General features: G+C 58.5%; 1 protein-coding gene across 4 annotated transcripts in view; it reads left to right on the top strand.

Moving 5' to 3' along the window:
• Positions 1–20186, top strand: part of MACROD1 (mono-ADP ribosylhydrolase 1) — a 173014-nt gene that overhangs the window by 139433 nt on the left and 13395 nt on the right. For 3 of the 4 annotated variants that reach the window (XM_017516904.2, XM_017516902.2, XM_017516903.2), the window contains exon 4: positions 15792–15821. The exons of the other annotated variant lie outside the window; for it this stretch is intronic. In XM_017516904.2, the coding sequence (XP_017372393.1) occupies positions 15792–15821 (30 nt within the window). The remainder of the gene's footprint in view (positions 1–15791; positions 15822–20186) is intronic. 4 annotated transcript variants of the gene reach the window in all.

Below are 20186 nucleotides of genomic sequence, written 5' to 3' on the forward strand. Positions count from 1 at the left end.
AGACAGGCAGATTACCTGAGGTCAGGAGTTCAAGACCAGCCTGACCAATATGGTGAAACTCCATCTCTACTACAAATACAAAAATTAGCCAGCATGGTGGTGGGCGCCTGTAATCCCAGCTACTCTGGAGGCTGAGGCAGGGAAATTCACTTCAACCTGGGAGGCAGAGGTTGCAGTGAGCCAAGATCGCACCACTGCATTCCAGCCTGGGTGACAGAGCAAGACTCTGTCACAAAAAAAAAAAAAAAAAAAAAGAGAAAACGGTAAGACCTACAATGTAGAACAGGCTGGATTCGAGCTCCTCAGCTCGAGCGATGCTCCCGCCTCAGCCTCCTGAGTAGCTGGAATTCCAGGTGTACGCCACCACGCTTAGCGTCTAACCCCACCTTCCCGATTAGGTCACCTTCTTCTGTCTCCTTCCTCTACTTCTGTTTTGTAGCACTTAGCTCATTGGTGATTGCTTATAATTTTTTTTTTTTTTTTTTTTTTTTTTTTTTGAGACGGAGTCTTACTCTGTCATCCAGGCTGGAGTGCAGTGGCACAATCTCGGCTCACTGCTACCTCCACCTCCCAGGTTCAAGAGATTCTCCTGTCTCAGCCTCCTGAGTAGCTAATTTTTGTATTTTTAGTAGAGATGGGATTTCACCATATTGGTCAGGCTGGTCTTGAACTCCTGACAGGTGATCCACCCACCTCAGCCTCCCAAAGTGCTGGGATTACAGGCATGAGCCACCACGCCCGACCACTTATGATTTCAATGATTGGGTTTTTCATCTACCGGCCAGCATGTCCACGTCTATAAGATCTGGGTGTGGCTGATTTTCTCTCTGGTGGTGTGTTTGCTTCCTGGAGAGTACATACAATAGTCGCAGGACTTAGAATCACAGGCGTCTGTGTCCAGTCCTGAGCGTTCTGTTAGTATTCATCTCTCCACCAGACTGTGAGCACCTTGAGGGCACAGCCAGGCCTATTTGGGTTCCTGCATGTCCCCAACCCCTGCTACAGTGCCCAGCATGTGGGGACAGCATGGTCAGGCACTGGTGAGTAAGTGCATCAGGCTGACAGAGTCCTTCAAGGCAACAATGACAAGTTGTCCCAAGGCCAGCCATGATTCACAAAACTGAGAATTGCCTGGAGATGATGGGTCCTGGGGTTCTGGGGGGCCAGATCACATGCAGCTACTGGGGAGTGGGTAGAGTCTGGGTATAAGTTTAGGGGGTGAAGGGGACATGACAGGGGAGATCAGGTCTCACCAGCTGCCCCTGGGTGGGTGGGGAGACAGACTCCAGAGAGGGTGGGAACACAGGCCTGGGCAGAGGCCGGACTGTCACCCGGCTGGGCAGTGGTTCCACCTGTCAGCCAGTCAGCCCCCAACCTGAGCAGGACTGAGGCTTTGGTGCCCAGGTTTCTCTCCTGGGCCCCTCCTTCCCTTGGGAGCTTCCTTGCCTCCCCACCAGTGACATCACCTCCCCTGCCTCATCCCTTCCAGACACCCAGGGCTGCCTCTCCTGGCTCCCTCCCTTCCCAGCCATCATTCCCGCAGAGGATATGCTTTTTGCAGTGATTTAAACCTTCCTTGACTCCAGCCATCATTCACCTGTTACACACATCCAAGTTCAGGAAGGAGATGTGAACCATGTCCTGAAAGACAGCCCCATGGGGACACCAGCCAGGGCCAGGACAGGGAGGGCTGGATGCGAGCAGTTCTTGGGCATGTGTCTGAGAGGGGGAGGGGGCAAGGCCAGCTGTGCAGGGCAGGTTGGGAAGGGTCTCCAGGAGATAGTCTGGGCTTTCTGATCGGCGTAGAAGTCTGTGGCAGGTGGAAACTGATGAGGGCTGGAGCCCGGGACCGTGAGGAAGGGGCTGCCATTGGGAGTGACAGGTGGGGCCTGATCCAAAGAGAGGGTGGCAGCCCCAAGACATTGGGGAGGCTGGGTGCAGTGGCTCACGCCTGCATTCCCAGCACTTTGGGAGGCCAAGGCGGGCAGATCACCTGAGGTTGGGAGTTTGAGACCAGCCTGCCCAACATGGCAAAACCCTGTCTCTACTAAAAATAAAAAATATAAGCTGTCCGTGGTGGTGGAAGCCTGTAATCCCAGCTACTGAGGCTGAGGCAGGAGAATTGCTTAAACCCAGGAGGCGGAGGTTGCAGCGAGCTGAGATCGCACCACTGCACTCCAGCCTGGGCAACAAAAGCGAAACTCCATCTCAAAAAAAAAAGCCAGGGGGCCTGGTCCCCATGACTGCCCGAGGTCGGGGATACAAGAGGTTCTGAGATTGGTGCCTCAGAGACCTCTACTGGGGATCCCCCCACCCTGTCACTGTGCCTCTTCTGCCGGCTGCCAGACTCCTGTTGCAGGGGCTCCAAGCTCTGCAGCCCCCTCATCTCCCCCTCCCATTCCTCTGCCCCAGGGTGAGCTGCTTTATGGCCTTGGTCTCCCCCACAGCCCAGCACCCAGCTCAACCGACCGCAGCAGGTCACCACTCCCCACCCCGCTGGGAACTCAGGCAGCTCCTGCCCTTCCCCTTGGGTTGTCTCTGTCCCCCAACAGACTCCAATATCTTCAGGCAGCTGAGGCCACTGATGGTGCCCTGGGGCGGGCAGGTCGAGGTGGGAGAGTCTGAGGTGGGGTGCCCTGAGCCCAGGTTTCCTCTCCCAGAGTCCTGGGGCTGCAGAGCTGGGGCCAAAGAAACAGATGGCATCTTCTGGGACCCCTCACCTGCCCTCAGCTGCTGGCCTAGGTGCTCCAGGGGCGGGGGAGTAAAGAGAAAGGGTGTCCTAAGTCCAGGGTCCCCTCCCTGAGCCCTGGGGGGCAGAGCTGTGGTCCAGGGCTGGTACTGGATGCAGTCGCTCAAAGCCCCTTACCAAATGGGCTCCGGTGCTTCCAGCAGCCAGGCCTGGTAGGTTCTGAGCTAGGCTGGGCACTGGGAGGAGCTGTGGGAGGAGGGGGAAGGGAAAAGGGCCAGCGCCGGCGGCAGGGGGCGGGGCGCGAGGGGGTTGCCAGGCAACCACCACGCTGCCGCCACCGAGGAGGGATTCTTAAAGAGCTGAGCAGAGAGGCTGGGCTGCAAAGGGGCTGAGACTGGGCTTCGCATACCAATGGCTGCCACAGTGACCTCCTCCTGCCTCCCGCTCCCTCCTCCTTCCTCCCTCCGCCCCCCTCATTCTTCCTCTCCCTCCTCCTTCTGCAGCGTGGAGCCCAAGCTGGGAGGGCAGGAGAACAGAGGGTAGGAGGCATGAGGCCAGGGGGGGCCTGAGGTAGGCAGGCAAGCAGGGACTAGGCTGGGGTCCTCTCATGTCCCCACGGGACAAGGCCTGGGAGGGGTTATAACACACGGCAAGGGGCACCGTGGGCTCCAGACCCTCAGCACAGCAGGGAACTAGAAGGCCTCCTCCCCACCCCACGTGGCCCTTCCCACGAGACTCCGAGACTCTGGCACTCCCCACTCCGGGGGCACCAGTTTTAGAGTCAGACACAACTGCCTCTTCTCCCTCCCCAGCCCCGCCTCCGACAGTCCTGGGCAGCCTCAGCGAGTGAGCTGCCACTGGCTGCGCAGAAGGGTGGCGGGCAGGCAGAAGACGGGCCCTCTGGTGTCTCTCCTAGAGACCCTGCGCCGCAAGTGGCAGCGGCCTTTCCTCTGCCTGTCTCCGTCCGCACTGAGAAGGGAACGTTTCTGGCCTCGGCACAACACTTGGTATTCCAAAAAGCACAGTGACGATTCAGCTGTGCCGTCTTCTTCCAGTTCCTCTCCTTCTCTGGCCTCGGTTTCGCGTCTGCGGTAGGGGAGAGGAACATAGGTCCAGGGCGCCTCGCTGGGGGCCCAGGGAGGATCCTCCCCCAAAAGTGTAGGAAATTGTCTGCCCAACGTTGTGGTTAGGGGGACTGCGACCCCAGAGGGTAGGACCCGGGCCTCTGGGTAGCCTGGACAGGAATGAACTCCCCTCCCAGTTTGCTGCAGAGAGTGATGGAAGGCTGCATGGGCAGGAGGGCAGGAGGGCTAGGGCCACCACTGTGTCTTCACGTACCATGTCGCTTCCATTGACTGGGCTGAGCCACAGTTGTAAGCTGATCCCATCCCTGACCCAGTACCGCCTCCGCTGCTCCCATGGGTTCAGTCCTGCCACTTCTCCCAGCCCTCCCTCAACGCATCCTCAGACACCACCATCCGGCAGCCCCTGCCTCCAGACCCACCCCTTCAACCCGCTCCCATCCCCAGCTCTAAAGAGAATCTGTCTAGCTGGGTGAGGTGGCTCATGCCTGTAATCCCTGCACTTTGGGAGGCCGAGGCAGGCAGCTCACCTGAGGTCGGGACTTCGAAACCAGCCTGACCAACACGGAGAAATCCTATCTCTACTAAAAATACAAAATGAGCCAGGCGTGGTGGCGCATGCCTGTAATCCCAGCTACTCAGGAGGCTGAGGCAGGAGAAACGCTTAAACCAGGAAGGTGGAGGTTGTAGTGAGCCAAGATCAAGTCACTGCACTCCAGCCTGAGCAACAGGAGCAAAACTCCATCTCAAAAAAAAAAAAAAAAAAAGGAATGGGTCAAAAGGCACTAACTGGGTGGTCAGGGGCAGCCCCTCAGAGGAGGTGACATTTTCATTGAGCCCCGAAGGATAAGAAGGAGCCCAGTTTGAGAGGAGCTGGAAGAATAATGTGCCTGGCAGAGGGACCTGTATGTGCAAAGGCCCTGGGGCATGAAAGAGCCAGACCTCTTCAAGGAAGAAAAAGGAGGCCAGGAGATTGTGGGGGAAGGTCTGTGGGATACAGCCGTGCCTCCACGGGGAAAGCACGGATTTCATTCTAAGTATAATTGGAAGCTATTTGAGAATTTTAAGCAGGGAAGTGATGTGATCTAATTTATATTTTTAAATGATCATCTCAACAACCCCTTTGGAGAGCACTTTAGCAATAACTAGTAGAGTTTAGATTCTGTATACTCCACAACCCAGCAGCCCGCTCCCAATCGTGGACCCAAGAGAAACGTTGGTGCATGTGTGCATGTAGTGGATTGGTACATGGGGTGTGTTTGCATGAGAAAAAACCAGGCACGCTGGACTGTGGGTCCATAGGAGAATGGGTGGCTGGGCGTGGGGTAGTTCCACCATGGAGCATTAAACACCAGTGAAAAGGGGCCCATGAAGCCGAGCACAGTGGCTCAGCCTGTAATCCCAGCCCTTAGGGAGGCTGAGACAGGAGGCTCGCTTGAGCCCAGGAGTTCAAGACCAGCCTGGGCTACAGAGGGAGACCCTGTCTCTACAAAATTTTTTTTTTCCTTTTTGCCTGAGATGGAGTCTTGCTCTGTTGCCCAGAGCTGGCGTGCAATGGCTCAATCTTAGCTCACTGCAACCTCCACCCCCTGGGTTCAAGTGATTCTCCTGCCTCAGCCTCCTGAGTAGCTGGGATTACAGGTGCGCATAACCATCCCCAGCTAATTTTTGTATTTTTTGTAGAAACGGGGTTTCACCATGTTGACCAGGCTGGTCTCTAACTCCTGACCGCGTAATCTGCCCACCTTGGCCTCCCAAAGTGCTGGGATTACAGGTGTGAGCCACCGCACCCAGCCCGAAAATTTTAAAATTAGCCAGGTATGGTGGTGTGTGTCTGTAGTCCTAGCTACTTGGGAGGCTGAGGCAGAAGGATCTCTTGAGCCCAGGAGGTCAGGGCTTCAGTGAGCTATGATCCCTCCATTGCACTCACTCCAGTCTGGGCAACAGAGCAAGACCCTGTCTCAAAAAAAAACCAAACAAACAAACAACAAAGGCTGGAGGGCCCATGCGAGCAGTGTGGGCGTGCCCAGATAAATCTCACAGGCATGGCAATGAGTGGTAACAGCAAACCGCCACCTGCTGTTCATGCAAAACTCATACAAAACTCAGAGACACAGAACCTAGGTCTTACCTTGTTGAGGAGCATGCATAGTAAACTCTAGAGAAAATACATGCTAAATCCAGGGTAGCGGATACCTCTGCGGAGAGGGACTTCTGCTGTTCTGTGAGGTTGATTTCATGCGTGCAGGAAATGTGTGGGAAAGGCTCACCAGTTGCTGGGAGAGGAAGGCAGGGAGGGGCGGGGGGCAGCTGAGGAGCCGTACAGGTAGGCCGCCACAGCAGCCGGCCTCCTGGGACGGGGATCTGGGAGTCGGGTGGAGCCCAGGCTGGCCTGGCTGTTCAGAGCTGGTGCTCACTCTTTCCTCCTGTAAACCCCTGCTTTGTTTTCTCCTAAAATAGCCCCAGCCGGATGCGGTGGCTCACACCTTTAATCCAAGCACTTTGACTTGAGCTCAGGAGTTCAAGACCAACCTGGCCAACATGGCAAAACCCCACCTCTACTAAAAATACAAAAATTAGCTGCAGGAGATTGAGGCCTGGGAGAATCGCTTGAACCCAGGAGTGGGAGGTCGCAGTGAGCCCAAATTGTACCACTGCACTCCAGCCTGGGCGACAGAGTGAAACTGTCTCAAAAAAAAAAAAAAATTACAAAGTAGCCCCTGGTTTTCTCCTTTCAGAAGAAAGCTGAGTCACAGAGAGGCAAGGGGCTTTCCGGGGTCACCCAGCAAGCTGGATGCAGAGGAACCCATGACCTTCCTATGGGGCAATCGGGCCTGCCCAGCTGCCTGCTGCTGCCTTCAAGGCCCACCCACTGAGGGGTCCTTGGCTGCCCTAAGGCCCCCCAACCCCTCCCTCATCTCTGATGCCCTCCGCCCTCCCACCCGCCAAGGCTCCCTGGATCCCCAGCCCCTCATTCCTCCAAGGATGGAGACTGCCCGGCTGGCTGGGGCCCAAGCCATCTCCTGGTAATTGAGTTTCAGGGATGCTTATGGTTATGCTAATGTGGGATGCTGAGTGCCTGCCCCATGGTGCCCGGGGGAGGGGAGGCCCAGGCAGCAGCTGGGGGTCCCAAGTGCCTACGGCTGCAGCGGCAGCTTAGTCCTGCCGTGGAAGTCAGACCTCCTGATTCAGACCTAGCTCCCCACTTCCCAGCTTCGTGACCTTGGACAAGTCACTCAGCCTCTGTGAACCTCTATTTTCTCATCTGTAAAGTGGGAAATATAATAGGACCCCCTTAATGGGCTCTTGTGGGGAGGGTGAGTTGAAAGAAGCCACTGGAAACACTTGGCCGAATGCATTGCTGGGAGAACTTGCTTGATAAATGTGTTATCAGCTATTTTTTGTTTTGTTTCAAAATCTGGAAGGTCCTTCAGGGCCACGGGAATGGGGTGAGCCGAATCTGCGCTGTGAGCAGCTGAGCTGCCTTGCTCTCGTGTTGCATGCTCATGGTATTCCATTTGGGGTAATGAACATGAATTTCTTAGCAAAATACCAGCAAGTGGAAGGTGGCCGGGGACAGGGCTTGGAGGGTGGGTGTTGAGGGGACCTCCGTGTTGCCAGGGGCTCAGGGGTCAGCTTGGGGTGAGACTGGCCAGGAGATTGGGTCTCCAGGGGCCCAGGCAGCTGGGCAAAGGCAGAACCCAAGAAACCCAGTCAGGAAGGGGACAAATGGGAGGCCCAGGCCAGCTGGAACCGAAGCCACGTCACCTACTTTGACCTTTAAACAGCAAATTGTGAGGCTTTTATAGGGAGAGGCGTGGGGGTGGGACGCCTCAAATAGACCAGGAAGAGGGGCTGTAGAGTGGAGTGGACATGGGTCAGCGGGCAGGGGGCACCCGGAGGGGGACAGGAGTGAAGGAGGCTGCTCTCAGGCGCAGGGGAGTCGGGGAATGAGGGCCTGGAATGGGGCCAGTATGGAGGAGGAGACAAGGGGAATCTCATGGGGAGGCCCAGCTGGGTGCCACCCCCAGCAGCTCTGGGCAGCCAGCTCCCAAGCTCCTGTCAGAGAAGGTGTGGCGAGCGGCTTAGCCCTGGACCAGTGGCCTTCAAATCCTTCTCCCTGACTTACCAGGGATGCTGGGATCTTCTGCCCCAGGGACCGCCCCCCCACCTCCCCCCAGCTCTGGGACCACCTCAGAGAAGTCCTATGAGGCTGTAGGTTTTACAGGCATTTTTTTTTTTTTTTTTGAGAGGGAGTCTCACTCTGTCACCCAGACTGGAGTGCAGTGGCACGATGATCTCAGCTCACTGCAACCTCCGCCTCCTGAGTTCAAGCAATTCTTCTGCCTCAGCCTCCCGAGTAGCTGGAACTATAGGCATGCGCCACCATGCCCAGCTAATTTTTTATTTTTAGTAGAGACGGGGTTTCACCATGTTGGCCAGGCTGGTCTCGAACTCCTGACTTCAGGTGATCTGCTCACCTTGGTCTCCCAAAGTGCAGAGATTACAGGTGTGAGCCACTGCACCCGGCCGTTTTATTGGCATTTTTAACTTTATCATCAATGCCTCACAGGCCCTCAGTTAAAGGACCACCCACCCTACAGATGAGGAAACTGAGACCCCAGGGGGTGGAGCAGCTAACTGAAGATCACAGCTGGGGGTTTCAGGACCAGGGCAGGTGAAGGAGAAGGATGTTGGCTCCTCCCACTGAAGCCTGTGGCCTTGGACAAGTCATTGCTCTTCTCTGGACCTCAGTTTCCCCATCTGTAAGTGGGGCAGGAGGATGTGTGTGTGCATGTCAAGATGATGGTCAAAGATCCATGTGGAGGCCAGGCGTGGTGGCTCACACCTGTAATCCCAGCACTTTGGGAGGCCAAGGCAGGCAGATCACCTGAGGTCAGGAGTTGGAGACCAGCCTGGCCAACATGGTGAAATCCCATTTGTACTAAAAACAGAAAAATTAGCTCAGCGTGGTGGCACATGCCTGTAGTCCCAGCTACATGGAAGGCTGAGACAGGAGAATCTCTTGAACCTGGGAGGCAGAGGTTACAGTGAGCTGAGATCGCACCACTGCACTCCAGCCTGGCAACAGAGCAAGACTCTGTCTCCAACAACAAAAAAAAGGCTAGGTGCAGTGGCTCATGCCTGTAATCGCAGAGCACTTTGGGAGGCCGGGGCAGGGTGGATCACCTGAGGTCAGTAGTTCAAGACCAGCCTGACCAACATGAAGACCCCATCTCTACTAAAAATACAAAATGATACATGCCTGAAATCCCAGCTACTCGGGAGGCTGAGACCGGAGAATCACTTGAACCCGGGAGGGGGAGGCTGCAGTGAGCTGAGATTGCGCCATCGTACTCCAGCCTGGGTGACAAAGCGAAACTCTGTCTCAAAAAAAAAAAAGTCCATGTGGAAGCTTGCTGGGAATGTACTCCCACAAATGGGAGCCCTCATCCTCCAGTGAGGCCCCTGTTCCTCTGGCCCCCTAGGGTGGGGAATGTCCAGGAAGCCCCCCACCTTCCACCTGGGCCACCCCACCTCGGAGGACAGTGACCTTGGCCTGAGGGGACAGAGCTTGTCAAACAAGCAACTGCTCTCACAGCTTGAGATGCCTTTGAAGTCTCTTATTTTATCTTCAAAATCCAGCACATTTCGCATTTTCCTCCATCTGCAGGGTGTTTCTAATCTGAAACATGTTTTAAACGACTCGCCCTCAAATCACACGGATACCCACCGCTGGCCTGTGGGAAGTGGGGTATCGATTTTCCAAGAACAAACCTGCTCCCCAGAGCCCCCTGTGGGGCTGGGCCTGCCAGCTGGTCGGATGGTGGGACAGTTGGCAGTCACGGAGCCCCTCGGAGGTGCCAGGCTCTGTGCTGGTGGCAGGATCTGGGTGGGAGGTGAGAGGCCACTGGGGAACGCACTTTATGAGAGCACCAAGGAGGTCTGCGATCCCCAGGGGAGGTCTGAGAGGTGTCCTGGAGGCAGGGGTCACCCTGCAGTAGTCAGGAGGCCCCTCCTGCCGCCACCTGCGCCCCCAGTCCCTTCCCTGTGCGACTGGCTCATCCCCACTCTGTCTAAAGCACCCTAATAGCTCCCATTTCTCACTAAGGCTCTCAAGGCCCCCAGGGGCTGCTCCTGCCTGACCCCCGCTTCTGTCCTTCTTCTCTGCTCCTCACTCGCCCCCTGGGGCCTCAGGGGCTTTGCTGCCTGTCCCTGACCCCTGCCTGGCAAGCTGCTCACCCCAGCTCTGGGGTTCAGCAGGCCCCGCCCATCCCTCCCCTCCCCTCCCCTCCACTGCCTGCCCCCACCCTCCCCGCCCTTGCATGTCTTGCTTGGCCTCTGGCACTCACAGGAATTCTTATGCAGTTGATTTTTGTGCTGTCTTTCTTGCCAGTCTCTGGCCAGATGACACACCATGTACCAGCAGGGCTGTGCCCATCCCCGTCCCAGCACCTGGCACACAGTGGGGCTGGCTGCACGTTTGTCAGAGGACAGAAGGCTGAGATCGGGCTCACAAGGGCGAGGGGAGAACGCAGGCCAGGCCAGGATGCTGGGTGACTTAGGGGAGCAAGCCCCCGGCCTCCACTCCTGGCTGGGGCCCCTCCAGGCAGGTGAGGCCAGGGTGAGGCTCAGAGCAGCGGGCACGGGGAGTGGAGGCAGCCTTGGGGGACATGCGTGGGGCCGTGCCCGCCTCAAAGTCACCGCTGTGCCTGCTCGCCTGGCCTCTCCGTGGGCCAGAAACCTGCTCAGCGCTTTCCTCGGGTCATTGCGTCTCCTCTGGCGCCCCTCGCCGCCCTCGGCAGTCCCCCTCCCTTGGCTGGAGGAAGTCGTCCCTGTCGGGGAGCCTGCTGTGCCCTTGGAGCAGCCCCTGTCGCCTCCACAGCTCCCAGCCCTGGTCCTGCCTCCCAAGGGCCCCCGGCCTCAGTCCCAGGTGGGCTCCCCTGCAAGGCCCATGGTAGAAAGCTGAAGCTTGGGAGTCAGACAGGCACACCCGGCTCAAATTCAGCCAAGTGACTCTGGGCACCATCTGTAATGTCTATGGGCTCCTTCAGGAACTCATTCATGGGCACCTGCTGTGAGCCAGGCGCTGTGCTGAGAGCTGGGGAAGAACTGTGGGAGAGACACCCGAGGGCAGGAATGGGGGTACAAGATAGGCAGCTGGTAGCCGGGCGCCGTGGTGCACGCCTGTAGCCCTAGCACTTTGGGAGACCAAGACCAGTGGATCACCTGAGCTCAGCAGTTCAAGACCAGCCTGGCCAGCATGATAAAACCCTGTCCTTAAAAATACAAAATATTAGCGAGGCATGGTGGCACTCACCTAGAGTCCCAGCTACTCAGGAGGCTGAAATGGGAGAATCACTTGAACCCGGGAGGCGGAGGTTGCAGTGGACCAACATGGAACCACAGCACTCCAGCCTGAGCAACAGAGTGAGACTTTCTTTCAAAAAAAAAAAAACGTAGGCACCTGGGAGGGGAGGATTCTGGAGGCAGTGACAGTGGGGGATGATGAGGGTCTCCTCCAGGCAGAGGTACCGTGGCAGAGTCTGTGCAAAGGCCCTGGGGCTGGAGAGCAGGGGGCAAGTTTGAGGACCATGTGTACGGCAGAGGGAGAGGTGGAGGGGAGGGCATGGTCGATGGGTCTTGGGGGTCTGCAAGGGGCCAGTCTTTATCCTAAGAGCAAAGAGGATTTCTCATTTCTCACTAGGACTCCCAAGGCCCCCAGGGCTTCCCGCTGGGAGGGTTTTCATAGGGCAACTGGTGTGAAAGAGGAGATTTTACCTCCTCTCCAAATGTACACTGTGAGAGGATCACTCTCCATGGCTCAGTGTCCTCAGCGTCCTCATCTGTAAAACGGGTTTGTAACCGAGGCTCCCAAGCAGGGAAAGGGTGAAATGAGCTGCGCGCGCCGAGCCTCCCCAGCCTGGGCCCGGCGGCCGCCATGTGGTTCCTTTCCTCCATAAAAATATCTTAAATTATATTTTATGACTTGGTTAGCATCAAGACAAATTTATTAATATTATATCTGTCCGGGAGCGGTGGCTCACACATGTAATCCCAGCACTTTGGGAGGCCGAGGCGGGCAGGACCGGGCCACCTCTGCCTGCAGTGGGGGCAACAGGCGATTCCAGGAGCAGCCACAGACCAGGGCGCTCCACAGCCTCTAGGCTGTGCTTGCTGCCAGGAGCGGCACCCCCACCTGGAGCCTCAGCAAGCTGTGCCCCCGCCAAGCTGTGCCCCCGCCAAGCTCCCAGGGCCAGGCTCAGGGCTCCCACTCAGCCACACACAGCGCTCAGAGACCCCTGTTTGCTGGGAGCAGGTCTGGGTCCCTTGGGTGGGGCCGAGTCACGAGCCCCAGCTTGCACCAGAAGTCCAACGCCCGTCCCCCACCTCACGTGGCCATGGCCTGCCTGCAGCCCCCAAATCTTGATAGAACAACCCTTTGAGATGGGTGTGTTTGCAGTCAAGGAAAGGGACTATGACAGGTAGTGCCCCCGGGCCCAGCTCCATCTCCCCCAGTGCCCCCGGGCCCAGCTCCATCTCCCCCAGTGCCCCCGGGCCCAGCTCCATCTCCCCCAGTCCCTGGGTACTCGGGGGGCCTCTGTTTCCCCCTCTGGAAACTGGGTTGATGACCCATTAGATAAGGACCAGAGTCTCCCAGCAAACTGAGGGGGGCATGGGGTGCAATAGAGTGGGAACTTGGAGGCTCAAGCTGGAGGCTAGGGATTGGCTGAGGTGAAAAGGGTCGGACACGGGCCGAGATTTTGGGGTGCACGGAGGCCTGGGGAGCAGGGAGACCCAGGAGGCCCTGCCCTGGGCTGGGTGAGCTGGTGGCCACACCTGGAAGTCTGCCTATCGGTGTCGGCTGGCACAGCCACCCTTGGTTCTTCTCCCCAAGCCTCCAGGCCATTCCCCTGGACCGCCCAGCTGTCAGGCCTTGGAGGCAGCTTTATGGGACCACCATGTGGACGAGTGTCGGGACCTAGGGGAGAGGGCCAGAATAGGGACCCAGGGAAAAGAGGAGCTGAGGAACAAGGTCCCAGCCACCAGGTTGGCCACCTGCCCCCTGGAGCCCCCACCCATGGGACACCAGGCATGGCAGGCTGGAGAAGGGGGCACAAAAGACTGACCTCCCAGGGCACCCACTGGGCATGGGTCAGGCCCAGGACCAGGTCCTCTGTGCAGCCGAGTCTGAGCCCCCATGCTGGCCGAAGCCGTCCTCTCCCACCTGTGGCCAATCACACCTCCTGGCCTCCCCCAGCTCCACCCAACGAAGGCTTCCCTCTGCCCCTACCCACCTCCCTCCTCAAGCTCTGGCCAGTGGGCATCGGGTCAGTTCACCCACTCACCTTGCCAGGGCAAGGCCACACACAGTGGAGTTTGGGGGTGCCAGGTGGGCAGGGGACGGCATCACCTTCCCACAGGGCCTGCAGAACGGCAGGCCAGCACCCTCCCCTGCTACCCCTTCGTGGCTCACTGCCAGCCTATTTGGCACAGTGCCCTCTCTGAGCGGGAGCCAGCTCATTTGTGGCCGGTGTTAATTAAGAGAGAGAGGTGATGGGGGGAGGTGGGGAGAGGCCAAGGAGGGCAGCTGCCGACAGGCACCAGGACTGCCCAGGCTGAGGGGCCTGGAGCTGGACCGTGACCTGAGATGCCCCCCTCCTCCCTCGCTGGCTCTGGGGTGGCACTGCCCAGACGCCCGGCCCTCACCTCTACAGCCAGACCTGCTGGGTGGGGAGTGGGTGGAGCTTGCATCTGGGGCCTGTGGGGTGTTCTGCCTGGTTTCCAGAAGGCAGGCCCCACCCCTGGCCAGGGGAAGGTGGTCCCTCTGACCATACCTCAGGCAGCCTCCCTAGGGGTCAACTGGCTTTGTGGCTTGGCTTTGGAGTCAGACCCTGTCCCAATTTTGCTATCGTCACTCCATGACTCAAGCTCCCTGAGCCTCAGTCTCCTTCTCTTTAAAGTGGGAACCATTGCACCTCCCTTGTGGCTTTGTTGTAATAAATGGGCCCATCTGTGCCCAGCGTCCAGCCTACACCGAGCAAGCAGTCTTTGGTGAGCAGAAATGCACATTCGTGGCCAGGCGCCGTGGCTCACACCTGTAATGCTAGCACTTTGGGAGGCCATGGCGGGCAGATCATTTGAGATCAGCCTGACCAACATGGCGAAACCTCGTCCCTACCGAAAATACAAAAGCTTAGCTGGCTCTGGTGGTAGGCACCTGTAATCCCAGCTACTTGGGAGGCTGATGTGGGAGAATCGCTTGAACCTGGGAGGCGGAGGTAGCAGTGAGCCATGATCCTGCCACTGCACTCCAGCCTGGGCGACAGAGCCAGACTCCATCTCAAAAAAAACAAAAACAGAAGAAATGTGCATTCGTGGTACAAGCCCTACCCAGAGCCACCGGGGGGCCTGCCCCGGGCCAGCCTGGCGCCCCATCGTGGCCCGGCTCCCTGCCCTCCCTCTGGCTCCGGCTCCTGCGCCCACTGCCTCCCTGGCACCGCTCGGCCCACCTCCCCCTCACTTCCCAAGGCCCCCACCCCTGCTCTGGGAGCGCCCAGCCGCTCCTCGCCTCTCCATCTTAATTAGCTGCTTGTATTAATCTCGCAAGTAACGTGGCAACTTGCAGCCCTGGGTTTTCAGGCTGTGGAATTAATTATTCCCCAAGCGAAGAGCTGTCAGCTGTGGGAGACCAGCCACTCGGAGCCGACACCACTTAGCAGCGTCCACGCCGTCCTCACGGCATCGGGGGCCTGCAGCCTGGCCGGCCCAGCCCGGCTTGTGCCCCCCACCACCGCCTTCCTACAGAAAGGGCTGCGACAGGCTGGGCAGGCGGGGGGCGGGCAGAGCTACTTGCGGAGCTGAAGGCCCTGCCTGGGAGCCAGGACTCCCGGGCAGAGGGGCAGGCGCAGCTGGCCTCCCACCTGGGCAGCATCTGGGCCTGGGCAGCACCTGCCTGGCGTCGCCCGCCGCTTTCCCTGATGAGCTCTGGCAGTTTCCACGGACGAAGGCTGCTGGCGGGAGCTGGAGCCCAGGCTGGGGGCGGCGCCGGCCTGCACGGCCCTGGCATTCCCGCAGAGGGGGGCTCCCAGCCTCAATTTGCCCCCGTGTCAGCTGCATGGTATGGGGGGTCACCGACCGGGCAGACTGAGAGGGACAGGACTGTGCAGGAAAGTGGCAGTCACACAGCCGTCAGTCCAGCTCTGCCTGGCAGCCCCACCCCTAGTCCAAGGAGGGGGCGGGGACCCAGGCCTTCCTGCAGCAGGGCCCAGACTGAGGATCCCTCTCCATTGACCTTCACATCAGCCGGCAAGGTGGGGCTGTTCTCCCACATGGGGAAACTGAGGCATGAGGCCATGTGGCCCCAGTCACCTGCTGTTGGTCTGGCTTTGGCTCCAGTGGTGGTGCTCCAGGCCCCTTACCTGGCTTGCCTTGTCCCTCTCGTGGCTAGGTGCCCCCATCCATGCCCACGACCACGCCCACACCCCCAGTGAGGGTCCTTGTTCTCAGCCCTCCCGCCCCGGCCCTGGGTGGTGCTTAGCCGGGTTGCAGAGGTACAGTTTGCTTCCTAGTGGCTTCAAGGCTGTGTCTTGCTGGAAGCTGTGAGCCCTGGGGACAGGGACCTGTGCCATCGTCTCCACCTCTCTGCACCAGGCCTGGTGCTGACCAGCCTCAGGAGATTCTGTGGGCGAAAGAGTGAAGGAATGAAATGGCCGTGGTGCAGGCCAGCTGCCTCTCTGGACCCCCCATGCTTTTGTGTCCGGGAGAGCAGGCAGGAGGCCCTAGTAACTCTCCTGTGTCCCCACCCCTGCCACCCTACAAACCCCAAGCCCGTGAGGAACCTCCTCCCTCTCCCCATCATCTACCACTGCCCCAGAGGACTGGGGAGACCCTGTGTCCTGAGGCTGAAGACCCCCCTGGCAGCCCACACTCCATCTCGACCTCGCCCTCCCCTCAAGACTGATACTCCCACCCCAGCCCCTTCCCCACTGATCGGCCTTTCTCTGTCTCTCTTGCAGCCAACAGCTCCCTGCTCGGAGGCGGTGGAGGTGAGTGGACCTTCTGTCTTGGTGGGAGTGGGGGTGGGGCTGGCATCTCCCCTACCCCTCGACCTCGGTGCCCAGATCACTGCCATCCACATTCCCCGCTATCCTCACAGGGTGACTCCCTCCCCTAGAGCTAGAGACCTGGATGTCAGGCCTGCCACCCTCACCACCAGGCACCCCGAGCCAGCTTCCCGCCCCTCTGAATGCAAACCTCCTGCTCTGTAACTGGGTGTGGGCCGCAAGTGCGGTGGGAAAAGCCCGGCCCTGCCCTTGATCCCCCCGTGGTCTTGGGTAGCTCTGTCCCTCTTGGCTTCAGTTTCCCCAACTGTGAGGGCAAAATGATCATCTCTGCCCTGCCCTTGGACCTCGGGCTCTGCAGCCAGGACAGGTCTTGGAAAGGCAGGGAGGGAGCCGCCAGCTCTCAGTCCTGGGATGCTGCTGTGTTTGCCCTTGTTAACAAACCCCACGGAGCAGGGGTTCTGGCAGGGCCAGGCAGGCAGGAGGTCGGAGGTCAGGGTGGACCCGGCCACCAGGGATACAGGCCCAGGTCACAGGTACCAAGTGGGGGTGTGTCCCTCTCCCCCCAGCGCCTGCCTCCACGGCCAGCCCACCCTGGGCAGACCACCCCAGCCCCTCAGCCCCTCAGCTGGCCGGGCTGCCCGCTGTCTGCACAGGCAGCAGAATGATTGGTGAGCCAGGGGCCAGGGGTTAATGTGCCGTCGGATAAATCCCGGGGGCCGTGTTTACAGCAGCGGTGGCGGGGCCCAGGCCAGGTTTTAAAAGGGGGAAAAATAAAAGGGGCACGAAGGTCAGGAATAAATAAGAGCAGAGTTAAGAGCTGTCGCTGGCCAGCCAGGATGCGGGGTGGGGGTCTGTTTGTGGCTGAGATGTTTTCCCTCCTCCCCTTTCTCCTCTAGCTGTCCCCATGGAGGTCACAGCTCCCTGGAGGACTCATAGAATGAGGGGCTTTGCTGGGGACTGTCGGCCTGAGGACAGGTCACCTAAGACTGCCTTCCAAAGCCTGTCCTTTTGGAGGACACTTTGCAGACCCAACCCCTGCGCGTCCTACCCGCAGCACCCCGTCCTTCCTCCGTTCCTTTATCACCGCTGTGTGCTGGGCCCTGAGCTGGGTGCCGGGACAGGTACTCCTGGGCACAGATGGGCCTGGTCCCTGTCCCCTGAGCTCATAGTGCAGATGAGGGCACCACCATGACACATGGTGAGCTGTGGTATGGGTGTGGCAGTGAGAGTGGGGGTGGCACCATAGAAGCTTGGTGAGGAGTGCTCGCCCCCACCTGGGAACATCAGGGAGGCTTCTAGAAGGAGGTGACACCTCCACTGCAATCCAAAGGATGGGTAGGTATGAGCCTGGTGAAGACTGCTGGGAAGGGTGTCCCAGGCAGAGGGAACAGCGCGGCAAAGGCCTGGAAGCAGAAGACAGGGAGGGGAATTTAGGGAGGCTGACTCGGGAAATGACTGGAGTCCGGCCAAGTGGTGGGGAGACGGGAGATGGCCCAGGAGCCCAGAGAACCCGCGAGGAGCAAGATCTTTAGCCACTCAGTTCAGGAAGACAAAGGTCACACGGGGATGGGCCTCTCAACCCATCAGCTCATCAAGTATCTTCTGCCCACGACCCTGCCTGGGCTCTCATCTCACTCAAGGCCTAGGCCAAGGTCCTTTCCATGGTCTCTCAGGTCCCAGCCACCTCTCACAGTCACCTCCACACTGCCACCCTCCCCCTCAGCTCCAGCCACCCCAGCCTCCCCGGACAGGCCCCGCGCACTCCTGCCTCTGGGCCTCTGCGCTGCAGTTCCTTCTGCCCCCGCTACTCCTGCTCCAGATGTCCGCTCGGCTGCTCCCTGCACTCCCACAAGCCTTCACTTGAATGCCATCTCCCAGGGGCCCGCCCTGGCCCCTAGCTGAAATTGCAGCTGCCTTCCCTGCCCCATGCTGGCACTCCCCCAGCCCCCACCCTGCTCCGGTTTTCATTTTTCTGAGCACCTATCTCCTTCTAACGTGCTGTATAATTTACTTACATATTGTATTCCTTGTCTTCTGTCCCCCGAAAATGAAAGACGGCATCTCTTGCACCCAGAACTGGGGCTGGCACTTATAATAAGTGCTCAATAAATGTTTGTAATCCCAGCCTGTAACCGTAGCACTTGGGGAGGCTGAGGCAGGAGGCTTCCTTGAGCCCAGGAATTTAAGACCAACTTGGGGAACATAATAAGACCCCATCTCTACAAACAAAAAAAAATTAGCTAGGTGTGGCAGCTCATGCGCCTGTATTTCCACCTCAGTGATCCTCCCACCTCACTCCCAATCACAGTGAGCTGTGATTGTGCCACTGCACTCCAGCCTGGGCGACAGAGTTAGACTCTGTCTCAAAAAACAAACAAGGGACAGGGCGCGGTGGCTCACGCCTGTAATCTCAGCACTTTGGGAGGCAGAGGCAGGCAGATCACCTGAGGTCAGGAGTTCAAGACCAGCCTGGCCAACATGGCGAAACCCTGTCTCTACTAAAAATATGAAAATTAGCCAGGTGTGGTGGTGCATGCCTGTAATCCCAGCTACTCTGGAGGCTGAGGCAGGAGAATCGCTTGAACCTGGTAAGTGGAGTCTGCAATGAGCTGAGATCACATCACCACAGAGCAAGACTCTGTCTCAAAAATGACAAAAGTTGATTGAATGAATGAATTACAGGTAAAGGTAGGAATGACCCTACGCGTTAAGCAAAGGACTTTCCCACGGGCAGCAGGGGAAACCACAGACGTTTTGGCACACCCAGGACTGGCTCACAGATGGCCTGTGACCTCATTCTGGGAAGTGGAGGGGCCCTGCCCTGGCCACTCAGGGTCACGGTCATTCTGGTTCCCCTGCCAGCATTTAGGGGTGAGGAGCGGCTGGCACAGGCATCTAGCACAACCTGACTGACACAGAGATGGACGGGGCGGGTGCCCAGAGGAAGTGGGCCCAGAGTCTAGCCTTTTAACACAGGCTGAGATTTATGGAGCCGCCGCCAGCGCTTGCTGGGACTGTCACTCTGCTAATGTGATGGGAACACAGTGGAGGTGGCAGGGAGGGGGCTGTGTTAGGGACGAGCCTGGGCCTGGAATGGAGCCCAGCCTGGGCCCCGGAGGTGATCTGCCCTCCCCTGTACCCTTACTCCTCCACCATCCTTTGCGTCCACCCAGCCCTAATCCCCTACCTGCCCAAGTTAGACCCCACCTGACTCTGCCCAGACACACCCATCTTCCTGTGATGTCCCTTGACATCCTTCCTACAGGGGTTCAGTCTTCTACCCACTCCCCTCCCATGACCACCCACCCATTGTTCCAAAAAGCACAAGGGCCTTCTTGCCTGCCCTGGCCATGCTGCCTGGCACCCTGACGTACCCCCTGCTCCATGTCTTCGTCCCACAGCCCTGGTCCCCACTTATGTTTTGTGTTTGTTCTTCATTGCCTTCCTCCCCACTGGAATGGACTCTCCCTGAGGACAGGGTTCTGGGAGATTCTGGGCCTCTGGAAGAGCTTCCTGCTCTGCAGTAAATAATTAACATCTGCAGTGCGCTGAGTGGCACCCTCTATGTGCCTGCCCTAAACTGAGAGCTAAGGACACAGCTCTCAGTCCAGCACCCCCCATCCCATCCTCTCATTCCAGGGACTGCCAGCCTGCCAGGCAACCAACCAACACCCCAACCAACATGCCAGGCAACATGCTAGCCAACACCCCATCCAACACCCCAATCAACATGCCAGCCAACTCCCCAACCAACACCCCAGCCAACACACCAACAGCCAACACCCCAGCCAACACTCAACACCCCAACCAACACCACAACCAACACCCTGGCCAACACCCCAACCAACCAACACCCCAATCAACATGCCAGCCAACACTCCAAGCAATACCCCAACCAACACACAAGCCAACACCCCAGCCAACACCCCAACCAGCATCCCAGCCAACACCCCAACACCCCAGCCATAACCCCAACCAACATCCCAGCCAACACCCCAACCAATGCCCCAGCCATCACCCCAACCAACATCCCAGCCAACAACCCAACCAATGCCCCAGCCAACACCCTGACCCCTGACCAACACCCTGGACAATACCCCAACCAACAAACACCCCAATCAACATGCCAGCCAACACCCCAACCAATTCCCCAGCCATCACCCCAACCAACACCCCAGCCATCACCCCAACCAGCATCCCAGCCAACATCCCAACCAGCATCCCAGCCAATACCCCAACACCCCAGCCATCACCCCAACCAATACCCCAGCCAACACCCCAACCAACACCCCAGCCAACACCCCAACCAACACCCCAGCCATCACCCCAACCAACACCCCAACCAAT

The sequence above is a fragment of the Cebus imitator genome, unplaced genomic scaffold (genome assembly GCF_001604975.1).
Source record: "Cebus imitator isolate Cc_AM_T3 unplaced genomic scaffold, Cebus_imitator-1.0 Scaffold609, whole genome shotgun sequence".
Taxonomy (NCBI): Eukaryota; Metazoa; Chordata; class Mammalia; order Primates; family Cebidae; genus Cebus; species Cebus imitator.